Source organism: Periplaneta americana, chromosome 7 (genome assembly GCF_040183065.1).
Source record: "Periplaneta americana isolate PAMFEO1 chromosome 7, P.americana_PAMFEO1_priV1, whole genome shotgun sequence".
Classification (NCBI taxonomy): Eukaryota; Metazoa; Arthropoda; class Insecta; order Blattodea; family Blattidae; genus Periplaneta; species Periplaneta americana.
In genome coordinates this window covers 121,503,491-121,520,480 of record NC_091123.1, presented here as the reverse complement: position 1 = coordinate 121,520,480, position 16,990 = coordinate 121,503,491, and the positions used below count along the sequence as shown (strand labels likewise).

The following is a 16,990-nucleotide window of genomic DNA, read 5'->3' as shown; positions in this document are numbered from 1 at the left end:
TCAGCGTCGGATTCACGAATGCCACACAGACTACCTTCGCACTTGGACATTTATCGCGTATAAGAGGGCACAATGGGAGAAACCGTGCCCACGTCAAAGCCAAGCCAAGACCACATTACATTGCAAATAATATATAGCAAACATTTCAAGTCGTAAGCTGCAGCTCTCTTCAGAATTAGTCACACAATATATGTGTTTATATAGATTGGGGAAGGTTGTCTTCACTTAGAAAGAACTGTGTATGCGTTAGATGCTTGACTCTGCTCAAAACCCAGCCAGATCAGAATCAATATCCTTACTGAGTCATTCCAAAACTGATTCAAACTCTTTCTTATGTATTTGTTGAAACTTTTGTGGAAATTTCTTTTTCCCAAAATTTGTTACAGTTTTGTCACAATTTTTAATACTATTTTCCCACGTACGAAATTGATATTTGAAAATGGTGTCGGCATTGAAATGTATAAGTTGTTTAGTTTCTAAGTCGGCTATATTTCTATCAAGTAAGCAGTAGTTCCGTAAAATGGAAGCATTGTCCTAATATTCATACCGTCGTGTAAAGCATCTTAGAGGTTTGCAACTAAATGACGGTGCCTTGTACAAGTTCCCTGGCCTTCAATTTTTATGTGACGGTATTCCATTTGTTATAATGCAGTTGCTTCTTATACAGAAGAGTAAAATCTTTTGAGAGGGAAACTGTTTTTTTTTGCCTCTTCCGGTAACACGTGATTATGTTAATTTGACAAAGTAATTTCTAGAAGTGTCTTTTAAGCCTTAAAAAATTGATGGTGTCGATTTTCAATTTCAGTTGTAATAGGCTACTGTACCTAAAGATTATTCTTACAGGAGGAGGAAGCCTTTTTTGGATATTAACTTCAAAATATTAGTTTCTAGTGCTAAAGTCTAAACACCTTTTCAGTCGGACGTACATTTAAATAATAATTCATGACACCGGTAATTAACTTTTCTGAAGCCTAGGTGTTTAGAGACATATTGTCTGCATCATTTGATTCATCTATTGAGCTTATGTAAAAGTACAGAATAAAAAGAAATACTTATATACCCATTTTATATTTTTTGTTCTAAGTGCCCATTACTTAAAAAAATTTATCGTCTTGCACATCATTCTTAAATTGACTAGTTGATACTATGAACAACGAATCCATCCAATTAAGCACACAATGGCCCGCTGTGCGCCCTATAGGTGCGGTGATTAGTGGAGTGATGATTTGGATGGGATTGGAGAATCCGACGATGACAAACGTGTCATTCTGTCTCAGCCAGTCCCATCCCAGACGACACCGGTTTCGATCTGTTTAGTCGCATCTGCGTTAATTAGCGTCAGTTTAGTGCCATCACATTAATCAGATTAGTCCCACCATGTGTGTCAGTTTAGGCCCATCATGTGTGCCAAGTTAGTCCCATCTTGAGCATCAGTTTAGTCTCATAGGGTGCTACTCATACACATTTCGCAGCACACGCTACGAGCGTACTAAGCTAGCCCCGGCTATCCACTTACTAGTACAGGATTTAAATCATATCCTATCGCTAACACTGTTTTATGAATACGAAAAACGCTGATCATCAATCGGAAACCCGCGCTAAAAATGCCTATGAATACGGCCCTTAATGTCCGTCATATTGGACCCATGATATGAGTCAGTTTAATTCCTGCATTGCATCAGTTTAATCGCATGATGTACGTCAGGTTATCCCCATCATGTGCATCTGTTTAGGCCCATCATTTGCGCCAATGTAGTCCCATCATGTGCGTCAGTTTATTCCCACCATGTGCGTTAGTTGAGTCCCATCATGTGCGATGGTTTAGTCCAAGCATGTGTGACAGTTTATTTCCATCATATGCGTTCAGTTTAGGCCCATCATTTGCGCCAGTTTAGTCCACCATGTGTGTCAGTTTAGTGTCATCATGTGTGTCAGATTTGTCCCAGCATGTGCATCAGTTTGTTCCCATTATGTGCGACAGTTGGGTCCCACCATATGCGTCCGTTTGTTCCCATTATATGTGACAGTTGAGTTCCACCATGTGCGTCGCCTTAGTCCCATCATGGTCGTCAGTTTAATCCCTATATCTGCGTCAGTTTTCTCTAAACGTTTGCGTCAGTTGAGTTCCAATATGTGCGATTCTTTAGACTCATCGTGTTCATCAGTTTAGTCTCAACGCGTAAGTCAGTTTAATCCCACCATGTGCGTCAGTTAGTTCCACATTTTGCATCAGTTTAGTCCCACCGTGTGCGTCAGTTTAATCCCACCGTGTGCGTCCGTTTAGTCCCACCGTTAGCGTCAGTTTAGTTCCAACATGTACATTAGTTTACTCTCAACATATGCGTCAGTTTAGTCCAACCATTTATGTCAGTTTAGTTCCAACATGTGCGTCAGTTTATTTCACCATGTGCGTCAGTTTAGTCCCATATTACGCATCAGGTTAGTCCTACCATATGCGTCAGTTTAGTTCCTTCGTGTGCGTCACTTTAGTTCCAATATGTGAGTCAATTTAGACCCATCATGTGCGTCAGTTTACTCTCAACTTGTGCGTCAGTTTAGGTCCATATGTGTGTCAGTTTTGTCTCAACATGTGAGTCAGTTTAAACTTATCACGTGTCGTAGTTTAGTCCAATCATTTTCGTAGGCTTAATCGCATTTAAATACTGCTGCTCCTTAGCGTTACTCAAAATGCACTGCGGGGAGGTGTGCTGCGTGGCCTGTAGAAAACACTTTCTTCTAAAGTCATCTTCAGGGAATTTTTATAATTGCATTCATCTTTATGTGAGCGAAAACTTATATGTTTTCGTCTTATAAACTGTGCAGCCTATTGCGACATTTTACAAAGAAAAGGAAATATCATTTTCGTAATGTTTGTTTGTGCGAGTTCCGTGTCTGCTTCTCAGCTGTAGTATATTTCACTGGGTATGTGTTTCAAAACGCCGACAAACGTTATAATGTGTTTAGGTGAGCGTTTGTTGCAAGTCGATTTAATATCACAGATGTTTGCTCTGTGATTTAGATTATATATATATATATATATATATAATTATTTTGTGCACAAATAAGAATGGGAAAGGTTCCTGTGTAGTTTGTAATCATATAAAGCTGTAAACGTTTTGATTCCAGCAGAAAATATAATCATAAGTCCTCGGTGAAACATTTGTCTACTTCCTCAGGCCGCATAAATAGATGTCCGGAAATTAATTTTAAGAATTTACTTTCTTCTGAATTTGATTCATATATCTGGCGACGTCCCAGTTACACGACTTATGGCACCGAACAACCTTGGACTAGGATGCAAACGGCAACTCTACAATTTTCGCTTGACTCCATGCTGAGAGCACAGTAGTTTTACTGTATATTGATAGCTAGAAATTAACAAATATCCATGTGGATGAAAATGGAAAATCCCACTGGCAACAAGATTGTTGAAGTGCATGAGTGCTAATGTATAGGTTTTGGTAGATTTTGTGATAGAATAAAAATACTGCAGTAAGTATGCAAGTCAAATGAGATCATACGGAGCACATGGTGGGAGTAAACTGTCGCATATTGTGGGACTGATCTCACACACTTAATTTAAAGGATTATGACTAGAGCAACATCAGTCAGACGAGAACAAATAAAGAACTGGGCCCGTAGTCCAAAGCCTTTAATCTAAAACCGGTAATGGCAGCGGAATGCATCCCCGGACTGTTTATTTTTGGAAATGATATACGAGTATTAAATGAGGGCATTCAACAGTAGTCAGTGAAAGAGGTCTGAAGAATGTAAGAAAGCTACGGCGGAGAGAAAGAAATGTAGAGAGAGACAGATCATTGTCCTACGATTAAGACATAAGTAAAACAGTGCAGGTTGAACATAAAAATGAAAATTATCGATGAGTTAATTAGAGAAGGATGTAGCATATAAGCTAAGTAAATTCCATGAACCACAAGACATAATTTGATTAAGTTGCAGGGTCTACACATGTTGCAAGAGGAAAGTCAAACTGTAGATAACTTAAAAGCAAACATTTAAGAAAACAAAAGGAGCATGTAGTCCTCCTTAAATAAATAAGCAAATGAGGGATAGAATCAGATATATTGAAGATAAGAAGGTAGAAATGGTGGTTCTGGAAATAAAGAGAAAAATCTTGTAGCCTATCTCGAGAAAAATCCTCTTCATCATCTGCTTTGTCCAACACAGTTTTCATCGAGATCAGGCCGAGAATCGCACAGGATTCGCCTGAATGTAAGCCCATTGAGCTAGCGCACAGATATATAAACGCTGCGCACACTACACGATCCATTTACATTCCCTTCTTTTTTCTGTGTGAAGTATTGAATTGTATGCAGTGAAAAAATCACTTCTAAAAATTTCGACACAAACGTGATATGTTCGCACATATAAGAATACTATTAAACTATTGCATGTAGATCTAAGCCTGGACGGAATGAGCGCTGGTTCGAGCCGTCTCAAAATGTCGGCTTGTGTATGGGACCAGTGTCCACCCAGGATTGTGATGAATTTGGTAGCTATGATACATAGCTAAATTCGGTTCCGCGCCAGATATAACGACTGCAGGGATCATCGTGGTATCACAGTGCCCCATACTGTGAATATATTCGCTCCAAGTCACAGGACGCCGGCATGCATATTTGAAAGAGCGGAAAGTGAAAGTCACCATCACTCACACGGTCATCGTGTTCACTTACAGTTCCACTGAGTGATTTTTGTTTTTAATTTTCATAACATTCCTGGCAGTTTCGCGAAGCGTTGTGAATTACTCTAGTTGAATTATTGTGTCAGCAAAAATCCTAAATTTGTAGTAAATCATTTTTAAACAATAGGTACTCTTTCCATAAATCTAGCAGTACCTCAATCGGCGATACTCCGTTTCTGACCATTTCATTTACAACATTTTAATCATCAACTTGCTGAACAATTTTCAGATTTTTGTTATAAGAATAGGTATTTCAATTGTATGTTTTTCTTTCAGTATTTCTAATATAACAAGTAGATCTGAGTTTGTTGATAATAAGCTACAACTGCGAGTGCTAAAAATTGAATTAATTGATTTCTGGAGGTTCAGCTATTGGGAAAGGAACGTTATTTTAATCAAGCTCGTCTTATTTTTCACACATTTTATCGCCATATCAACAGATTTTCTTCACCAATTAATCTCGCTGCTATGTACTACTCATCAGAACGTTCCCGCTACTACATATAAATTGGACACCTGTACTAGAATCACATCATCAAGTATTCCTAACCCTCATTGAATTGCAGTCCAAGGTTGTCGGCATCATACCTACTTACATATTTCTATATAGTTTACTGTTTTATCATCATCATCATCATCATCATCATCATCATCATCATCACTTTCGTCAAACTAAGAAGATTTTTCTTCATATATCCGACTAACAAATTCCAGAACCATACTAGCTGATAGCACTAAAGTTATCTCAGTAGCTATTCTCTCTACACTAATCCACTGCGTACTTTGCCATAAGGTGATCTGGAATTTCTGTGGTATGATGATAGATTTGAGATATGGCGTGTAGTAACTGATATTATTGAGAAAAATTAAACCTGAAACAATTTGCACCGCGAGTATCACTATCGATTTTTCAATTAAACTTCCTGAATTGATCTGTAGTCGAACTTGAAACGTCTGAGTGACAGGCGGAAGGTCCAGTATACGCAGAAATCGCTTCGATTTGTACAGCTGTCAAAAGAAAAAGTGGCCGCTCTCCTGTATCAAAGTTCCCTTCGGGTATCTTCGCTACAATTCGGAGACAGGCGATGTTACATGTTGTTGGACCACGTTGCCTGATATCTACAGTTATAATTGAAGTATACTGTGTGTTATTCGATAGAATAATGGTAGCATTCAGGCGTCTTATTCATGAGGTCCTGCGTTCGACTACAACCTCGTGCTTTTTATGTCCTTTTTTGTTATGTTTTTGAGAGAGACAAACTGTACATAATGGCTCCTTTCTCTTTTACGATTATTTTAGTAATTAACATCAGGTTCATTAATATATTATGCCATGACTTTATCATTATCATTATGATATTGTGGCTGCAAATGGAAAGAAAAAAGATTTTATTCTCAATAAAATATCTTTCGTGGCATAAACATAACAAATTTACTGGCGTCGGCCTTAAAATATTCAAACAATTAAGCGTTCAAAAAACAAAACAAAAAGCCACAATTCAATATTTAGTCTATCTTCCTCTTATCTCGATCATCTTGCAGTCGAGTGGGCATGGAATTGACTAGTCTTTGCAAATAGCGACTGTTCTTAGACACGATATTCCAGGCATTCTGAACATACACACATAAATGTTCTGTCCATGGGCAGGTCTTTAACTGCAAACCCAGCAATCTTCAATCTTTCCTATTTTCTGCCTTCCTCTTAGTCTCCGCATATGATCCACATATCCTAATGTCGTCCATTATTCTTTTCAACCAGAGACCCAACCAATTCCTTTTTCTCTTTCTAATCAGTTTCAGCATCATTCTTTCTTCACTCACTTTTTCAAACACAATTTTATTTCTTATTCTGCCTGTCCACTTTACACGCACCGTTCTTCTCCACATCCACATTTCAAATGCTTCAATTCGTTTCTCTTCATTTCGTCGTAATGTCCATGTTCCTTCCCCATACAATGCCACACTCCACACAAAGCACTTCACTAGTCTCTTCCTTAGTTCTTTTTCCAGAGGTCCGCAGAAGATCCTTCTTCTTCTTCTATTAAAAGCTTCCTTTGTTCATGTTTGCAGTTTTCTTAGGAAGGATAGGCCTAAATGCGGTAACATCCCGTTGCTTTCCGCACACCACAATCTCTTTCGCATTTTATTAAATTCCAAGGGGCCCAAGCGTGGAGATGAGGAGAGTGGATTTGACTAATTGGGCCCTCCGGACTTCACCGAAAGTCACGGCAAGGGTTAAATATTAATTCTATCAGGATGTTTGACCCGGTCAGAGACCGGGAAATCTCAATTAGCCTTTGCCCCCCGCATCCTGGACTAGCTTCTACGAATCATCAGAAGATCTTAGAGTGTGATTGGGCCAATTTTTCCAAAAATGTTTCCACACTTTTGCTCTCGTAGCTCAGCGGACGAACGTCGGAATTTAGATGTCAACGTCTCAGGTTCAATTCCTCGTTACTCCTTTTCATTTTATTGTGGTTCAATTGTATGTAATAATACAAAAAGAAAAACTAATACCAGTATTATGCAACTGGATTTTTCCAAACCTAATATTAAATTTATGTTATTTATATAGCTAAAGAACGATTACAATATAAATAACTTGAATATTATTTATACAGTCTCACTAAAGAACGATAACAGAATATAAATGATAAATATCGGTTTGTTTAATTAATATATTGCGAAAGAACAATAACAATATAAATAACTTGAATATTGTTTTATAATGCTAATGAAGGAAAACAGAATATAAATGATAACTTGAATATTATTTAAATCGCTAAAGAACGATAACAATATAAAAATCGTGAATATTATTCATATCGGAATTTCACAGATTTATTACAGATGTATTTAAGAAATTGTAGAAGAATAGTAATTAGTAACAGTGTCCTATTTATTCTTCTTGGAGCCAAATTTGTAACTTTTAAAAGTGTGGTTACTATGTTGAAGTGTATGTGTTGTAACGGATGCTTTGATTTGTTATGTATGTGAGTCAGTTATGTGATGCTTGATGTCGTCGCAATGTCGTATTTATGGTTTGATTGTGTTTGTGTGACTATTATGTATTCATTTATGATGTATGGTACGGAAAGCTGCATATTTGTGTTATAGAAGTGTTACGTATGTGTGTTGTTAATGTTTTTGTATGTTACAAATTGATACCTGATATTTGTTTTGCAATCGCAATGCCTAATTTACGGATTGTTTATGTTTTGTTTACATCGCGTAAGCTAATTTAATTTTCTTTTCCATTTCTCTTTATGCTTATCTTTTTTGTGTATAAAACTATAGCTCTAACATACATATGTAAAATACGGCTAACCCCCATTGGAAATACAATAATAATTATTATTCATATCGTTATAATACGATAACAGAATACAAATGATGACCTGAATTTTGTTCATATCTCTAAAGAACGATAAGAAAATATAAATAACGTGATATCCATAAAGAACGTTAACTGGATATAAATGATAATTTGAATATCATTTACATCGCTAAAGAAAGATTAAAAAATAAAATGAAAACTTGAAGAAGGCCCGAACCCACGACCTTTGAATCATTAAACAAGTACTCTACCACTGGTCCACGAGGCGTAGATATGGAACACTTTCATAGTTCCGGAACTGCTTGTACAAGCACATGCATCGTGTAACATCGCCGCGACCCGAAGTGGACTTTGAAAATATTCGCTGTTCACGAGTGCGGCCACTTTTTTTTTTGACAGCTGTACACTATTTGGTAGGAGATCGTTAAAATACATATTCTTATACTGGAACCACAAACTTGTATAGATAATCACATTAGGATATACTTCTGCTTTAACGTACTTCTAAATTCTGAAAGAACTACTTGTCATTCAAAATATTTCACGTGATTAAGTCAAAGAGAATTGCAATATTATAAAATATAGTAGAGTCAAAAACTTGAAAATTAATAGTATAGACATCAGAGAATTTATCCTCCTTCGAGGCAGAATGGCTGTTATATTAATGTGTAATGTAACATACTTTTCATATACATAAATACTAAATTTTCACAATAGATTCAAAATAACTTAATAGTACATTATGCAACAGGACTATAATGGTAGTAATTAAGACGTAAGTATGTTTGTTTATGAAACGAGCGCAAGCGAGTTTCATAATTTTCATACGAGCGTCTTAATTACCATTATAGGCAAGTTTCATACGACTTTTTATGCTCGACCATATTTCTAACTTGAAATTATTCAAAATTAGGTCTTCTTATGTTTATGTGCTGTGGGGTGGGGTTTTGCTTTGTGGTCGCATAACTTAATGATAAATAAAGAGGCCATGGGATCCATAGTTGGTAATTAGTGACTGCCTGAAATTCTGACTTCACTTACATATTTAATAACATTATACCAATACAATAATAACCACACACTCTGAAGCCAGGTTATAAGTGTTCCACCTTAATAGATTATGCGCAAGAGCGCTAGATAACAAATTACAAGCATCATAAACAAATCTGAAAATAGTACTTTATATAACTCTTACAACCTTTTGAAGAGAGTGCCTTAATAAAATCCTGTAAAACCCACTAACAAAAGCCCAAACACAACTCTCAAAAACCTAACCATAAAAAATAAATTACCCATTCCCAAACTGGCAATCTAACCAATTAAAGCCAAACCGAAATAACCAAACCAACACAGTAGTCCCGAATATGGAGAGAGAACCCGACGCAACACTCCATTAAAATATGAACTTGGCGTCGTCCACTCGAGTAGAGATTCATGCGTTGGGGTCACACAGTCCAGTTACCTCAGTCCATCACTTACAGGCAGGATGATTGATTAGCGAATATTACGGCATAAGCCGTAGTGTGGATGTTAATCGCCAGTTCTAGTTGATCGAAGATAATGCTGGAATAAGCCGGCCGGCTCCAAACAATCACCAGCATCAGGAAATAAATCCTTGATCTGCAGAAGTCAGACGAATATCCACAATCAACATATGGAAGGCTGAATATCCTTACGGAGTTTGGTGGCGTACAACACAGACACACCGCGTGCGTCCCTCGTCCGATGTCATTAGCCACCAGCCGCCGAAATGAGTCCCATCAGGATGCGCAGGTAACATGGCGCCCCATACGCGTAGAACTGCGGTCCCTCCGCAGCTAAAGGTCCTCTCGCCATCGTAGTATTCCAGCGATTCCAACTCCAACCCAGTCTATCTCACCGGAAATTAAAAACCCGGAAGTCAAGAGCCGTTATTTACAGATCAGCCAATAAGACGGCAGCTCTCAGAGAAAAGAAAGAAAACAAAAATGATTGGCAGAGAAAAGGAAATCAACGCCCACTATTAAAAAAAAAAGAGAGAGAAATAAAGGAAAAACAACGCACTCTGATAACATATAATAGAACTACCAGCAAATAATGTAAGAGCATATTTGAAGTACAAAACTGTGTGAAAGATGTCAGGGAAAGGCAAAAAAACAGAAGTGGTGAACAACACCACAGTGCGAACTGACCTGAATTGTGAGATGTGCGCAGACGCGAAAGTATTGATTTTTTCCGAGGCCGAATGTCATTGACCTTGACAGAGAATAAGATGAACATTAGTCTGATGTAATCTGGAAATTGATTTTGAATTGAAAAACGAGATGACAAATTGAATATATTTGAATATTATTTACAATTAACGCTAATTATTACAGTAACAGAACATAACCTTCTGCAACAGTATTGGATTTCCAGCCTCCGTGACTTTTCGCTAATTGTCTTTCGATTGCATATCCGAGAATAATCGATACTTGCGGTTTTATAACGGTACAAATCTGACTTGTCATTGGCTGAACACCTGAACTTTAATTAATAGGTGTACTTTAATGACATGCATTAAAGGACTGCTACCAGGTGTATAATTACTACATTTCGGCATGGTCGAGCATAAAAGTTATTAGATTTCAGTTATGCATGAAAATAAAAGCATTGTTACATTTAGAGAAAAATATTGAGGTTATTACTTTACCTTGGACTCCTGCTTGAAATCCGTTTACTCCACCTGCAATATAAAGACCAATATACCATTAAGTTACATTTATCTAGAGAGGAAAAGACAACGAAGGAGTATTAGTGACTGCATCATACATAGTGTAGAAATCAATGGTACATGGAGAATAACTTCCTAGGTCCTGAGTAAAGCCACGTTTCCACTATTGCAACTGGGCAGGAATAATGAGAGGCAAACAACAGTTGCCAGTTAAAACTGCAGATTTTCTTGCGCACATTTCATTTCTATTTGCGCACATATTCATTTTGGATAAGAAAATATCACAAAGGAAGGGATGAAATAAGAATCATGATTGAGGAAGTGAGCTGGCCGAAATATCACTTTTTTTTTAATTACGCGGGTGTCAGTATCTGATTTTGAAATTAAATTACAATCGACTGGACCAGGAAGAATTTTTTTCGTGAAGCAGTTTCAGCAATTACCACACTGGCCATGTGTGTAAGGTTTTCAGCCACTGGTGACAGCGTTCCAAATTTAAAATTCACTTTCAAATTGTTAAGTCCTACTATTTCACGCTATAAAAGAAATTTTCCCGAGGATCGTGAAGACTCTCTAAACTCAAGTAAAAGTAAGATTTTTTAATTATTATTATGTTACTAAATTAATTTATTGTGAAACATAACAATAAACAAAAATAAATAAGACAACAGAATAAAAGTCTTTTTTCTGCAATTAAGTTCTTTTTTTTTTTTTTTTTCAGAAGGAGCCCAATAATTATCTGGTTAAAATTATTTATGATTAATTGGATTATCGGGACAGAGTATAATACGTAACGGTAGGGACAGGAGGGCAAATAAACCATTACTTACTTACAAATGGCTTTTAAGGAACCTGGAGGTTCATTACCGCCCTCACATAAACCCGCCATGGAAGTCTATCCTGTGCAAGATTAATCCAGTCTCTATCATCATAACCCACTTCCCTCAAATCCATTTTAATATTATCCTCCCATCTACGTCTCGGCCTCCCCAAAAATCTTCCCTCTATATGCATTTCTAGATTTGCCCATATGTGCTACACGCCCTGCCCATCTCAAACATCTAGTTTTATTGTTCCTAATTATATCAGGTGAAGAATAAAATACGTGCAGTTCTGCGTTGTGTAACTTTTTCCATTCTCCTGTAACTTCATCCCTCTTAGACTCAAATATTTTATAAGACACCTTATTCTCAAACACCCTTAATGTCTATTCGTCTCTCGAAGTGAGAGTCCAAGTTTCACAACCATACAGAACAACCAATAACATAATTATTTTCTATAATTCTAACTTTCAGATTTTTTGAAAGCAGGCTGGATGACAAAAGCTTCTCATTTCTGACATTTCCCATATTTGTTCTGCATTTAATTTCCTCTCGAGTGTCATTTATATCTATTACTCTTGCTCCAAGATATTTGAATTTTTTCGCCTTTTCGAAGGATAGATATTCAAATTTCATATTTCTATTTCGTAGAATGTTCTGGTCACGAGACATAATCTTATACTTTGTCTTTTCGAGATTTACTTCCAAACCTACCTCTGTACTTGCTTCAAGTGAAATTAAAAATGAATGAATGAATAAATGAGTGAATATATAAGTGAATGAATAAGTGAGTGAATATATAAGTGAATGAATAAGTGAGTGAATAAGTAATTGAGTGAATAACTGAGTGAATAAATGGATAAATAAATAAGTAAATAAAGAAATAAATAAATGACTAAATAAACAAGCGAATGAATAAGGGAATGAATGCATGAATAAATTAATAAGTGAATAATCAAGCGATTAAATAAATGAATAAATAAATAAGTGATCAAATAAATACATAAGGGAAATATATATATATATGAAAAAATAAATACGTGAATAAATAATTAAGTGAATAACTAAATAAATAAATACGTAAATAAGTAAATAATTTAACAATGAGACAGATGTATACAGACAGGCAGATCATTTCAAACACGTTACAAAGAACACATCACAGTCATAATCAAATAACAAAACACTTCCACATGCGCAGAATACATCGCAAACGCCAACCACACCTACAGCAACATAAACACAGACATGGAAATTCTACATCTCCAATCGAAAAACCAGACAGAAACTAAACACACTAGAACAATACGAAATATACAGACACACAAAAACACACCCGCATCAAATCCTCAACACATAACTAAATTTCAGTACACACACACTTTATGACTTCACATTACACTACACAAACACACCCCATAGGAAACGCAATCAGAATGCGCAAAGACCACCCAGTTTTGACGATAACTCTCAGGCTGAAACTAATCAACAAGGTAACTTAGTTATTTAACAGGTGGAGGCATACAGTGTGTATATATATATATATATATATATATATATATATATATATATATATATCCAAGTGCTATAGTGTTAAAAATTCTGTCGTCAAGATGTATAAATTAATTAATTCGGTTTTCTTCGCTCCTGCGTGAAGCCTGTGAAAGTGGTATTTGAAACTTTTAATTTCATAGTTGACTGCTTTTGTAAACCCCATATATTTCTGCTTAAAAATTGATGGGCACCCTCACCCCTTTTCTGACAGTCCTTATAATTCGGTTCTGAGGCTCGCGAAAGACCAGGATAATTCCTGTATTCTTCAGTAAACTCTACGCTTTTCCCATTAGACCAGTTCATCACACTCTCACATACAGAGAACCTATCAAAAAATACTTGACAAACTAGTCGAATGCTCCGAACCTATACAAATGTTTGGAATGAAAACAGCAGCTCCTACGGAAGCTCTGAAATCAGCTGGTGAAGAAGCAGATAGTTGCCATGTCTCCCTGTCCCAGAGCGGGAGACTCGCGCATACTTGTCCAAGGATTGGGCGCACACAGTTTATTCCTGCATCTCGCCTTGCGCATATCTGCCTAACTGGCAACTGTTGTTTGCTTCTCATTATTCCTGCCCAGTTGCAATAGTGGAAACGCGGCTTATAAAGGTGCGTCCAGACTTGGAACAGAACATCGTAGCGCAACCGCGCTGCGATCCTCTCTGGACAGCGAACGATACTTCGCAACATCGGCGCGTAGCGTGAGCCCGCAACCTGAGCGTTACGGACCGAGAAGCGCAGTGTTGCACCACATGTCGTTTATTCCAAGGAAAAATCAAAGGATCCAGGGGCCCGTTTCACAATTCTTACAAATTAGAAATCAACAATTTACAAATTACAAGTAAAAGATTACAAATGCTTGTAAATTGTGTTTCACAATGCTATTTTATTAGTTTTTAAAGTCCAACGAACTTTACAAAATCAGCTAAAGAAATTTACAAATACGCATTATTGGTTACACAATATCGCCAACGACAGTTTACAAAAATCGCTAAGGAGCAGAGCTAAAGTCGCTGTATTTTTACTACTATCGATAAATATGTTTATATTTTGTACTAGAATAGATTATTCTAAGCTTGCTGATTCATATTTCACCAACAGAAAATATAAAATATTGTTTAAAAAAATTAAAAGTATTTAGGTTTTTATATATTGGCGACAATGGAGTTTCATGTGATGTGATTGGTCGAGTATACCAATACGTCTATTACTTAAATGACAAAAGTTAGCACAAAATTCAGTCAAGTAAGTAAATAACAGATTTGGTCTACGTGCAAATATGCAATTGATATAATAATTACGATGTCTAAACACAAAATCAGGTTAATTTTTTGTGTTGATCCATCAGTATTTATTAATGTTTCATCCCTAACCTCAAAAACATTAGTGATCCCATCAGCAGCATAAAAATTCTGTGCTATAGTAAATAACATTTTGGTGATCAAAAACCTGCCCCGAATTTAACTCTTTTAACAACATTAATTACCCTGTGCGCACTTTTGCACACTGATATCTTAGAAATTCCGTGCTTATCTGCTAACCCACGGAACTGACTCCGTCTAATGCAAAATAATATAGTTCTCGCTTTGAGGTTAGGGCATCACTTTTCTATTTTGGATGTTGGATATACATATGATGTCCCATATCTTGTAGGAGAGATTCCAGAGAAACGGGACTCGAAACGACTTCAGAATACCGCGTAAGTATTGCATTATTGAATTATTTATTTTTGGTGCAGGGAACTTCTTTATTAAGTGCGAGTATTTATTAAACACAGTCTTCGTATATAAATACTGAAGTATAGCGCGGGACTCATTCGAAACCTTTCATTAAATTTATATAATGATACGAACGTGCTATTAATTCTTGGCCGGACAATTTTACGTATATGTCTTCGTTTGATTAGGCCTAAATTCAATATCTCCTTCTGAGTCACTAGAACTCCTTAATGACATCAAAACTGCTTTAGCTTAATTCTTAATATTATCCAGTTACTCAAAAATTAATTTAATAAGTATTTCTTTATTGTATTTATTCATAATTTGTTGCAATATCAAACTTTACACATTTCAGAGGTATTGTAGAAAATGTGCTAATTTTACAAGTAAAATTTATATGTTTGTAAAATTACTCTTCATTGTGAAACAGAATACTTGTAAAGTGAGCAAAATTTAATTTGTAAAGATTTGATTTCCTTTGTAAAGTTCAACATTACAAACAAAGATTGTGAAACAGAAGTTTACAATTTACAAGCAAAGTTTACAATTTACAAAGATTGTAAACATTGTGAAACAGGCCCCAGAGCGTTGAAGTTGCAGTAAGTGTGGACGTGCATGGAAGCTGGACGTGTAACACCCATTCGTGCCGCATGTGTGGCTACAGTGCTAGTGCACTGGCCTTCCATGAAGACGGTCCGGGTTCGATCTGCGTGGAATGTATGATGGTAAAATAGACGTTGCATAAGTGTTTTCTCGGGGTACTCTGTTTCCCTCTTTCATTCCAACACTTCACTTCTCCTTCATTTCATCTCTCGGAACAACTGGATAAGGCGGACCGCACAGCAGCGCCGACTATGCTCGCCACTAGTGACCTGGCCGTACCGAAATAAGACAATCGAAATTTCGCTAGTAAATTCGCGACTATATTCTTTAAGCATTATTTCAAATGCAAGGTTTACGGAGTATAACGGCGGTCTTTTGAATGCACTAGAAGAAAATACAGATATAGTAAGATATTATATCAGATTATTACAGCGAAATGAAGGAAAAATATGATGTGATTTAGGAAATATCACTGAAATCGACGAAATCAAATTTCATGGCAATCTTCGTCAAGCGCTAGCTAGGGTACGTAATTATAACCGCATTGGCGTTGTATTTTTGGTTCAGAGAAAAGAGCTCGTCTTTACGAAAGAAACGTTCAGCTGCCATGAAATTAATTATTGCTTTCATAACATTGCTTATCAATTTTAATAAAATATTATCATTAGAACAATGGCGACTAGAAACATCACTAGTGTCCACCGCTGTGGAGTAACGGTTAGCTTGCCTGACCGTGAAACGAGCGGACACGGATTCAAATCCTGGTTGAGGTTTTTTTTCCGAGAGTTTACGTCAACCAATTAAGAGCAATTGCTTCGTAACTTTCGGCACTGGACACTGGACTCATTTCGCTGTCATTATTATCTTCATAGCATTCAGACGCTAGATAACCATAGATGTTGATCATCTGACCGCGAAACCAGATGGCCCGGGTTCGAATCCCGGCCGGGGCAAGTTACCTGGTTGAGGTTTTTTCCGGGGTTTTCCCTCAACCCAATACAATGAAATGCTGGGCAACTTTCGGTGCAGGACCCGGACTCATTTCACCGGCATTATCACCTTCATTTCATTCAGACGCTAAATAACCTAGATGTTGATACAGCGTCGCAAAATAATAATAATAATAATAATAATAATAATAATAATAATAATAATAATAATAATGATAATAATAATAATAATAATAATAATAATAATAATAATAATAATAATAATAATGGCTTTATTTAAGATAGCAGAGTTAAAGCCGTAAGGCCTTCTTTTACACTCAACCAGGATTAAAACTTGCTTACACAGTTGAACATACAACTGGATCGGAATTAAGTAATTTCCAGGCTTCGAGACTTCGGACCCAATAGAGCAGTTGAGTTGGAAATCCGCATAACGGCGTACTGAGTATAGTGGTAAAGCGTACAGTGGGTGGGGGTACCGTACAATGAATTCCAACAAATACGCAAAGGAAAACGCTCTGGATTTGAAGGTTCTGATGAATAATTTTGTTTTCATACAAACTGTGTCTGAAACTATTACACGGTTAGAAAAGTCAAGGCAAGAAATGC

General features: G+C 36.6%; 1 protein-coding gene across 9 annotated transcripts in view; it reads right to left on the bottom strand.

Moving 5' to 3' along the window:
• The window catches only part of LOC138703412 (uncharacterized), a 250,547-nt gene that overhangs the window by 159,596 nt on the left and 73,961 nt on the right, over positions 1-16,990 (bottom strand). For all 9 annotated transcript variants that reach the window (XM_069831241.1, XM_069831245.1, XM_069831244.1 and 6 more), the window contains one exon: positions 10,714-10,746. In XM_069831241.1, coding sequence (XP_069687342.1) covers positions 10,714-10,746 — 33 coding nt within the window. The remainder of the gene's footprint in view (positions 1-10,713; positions 10,747-16,990) is intronic.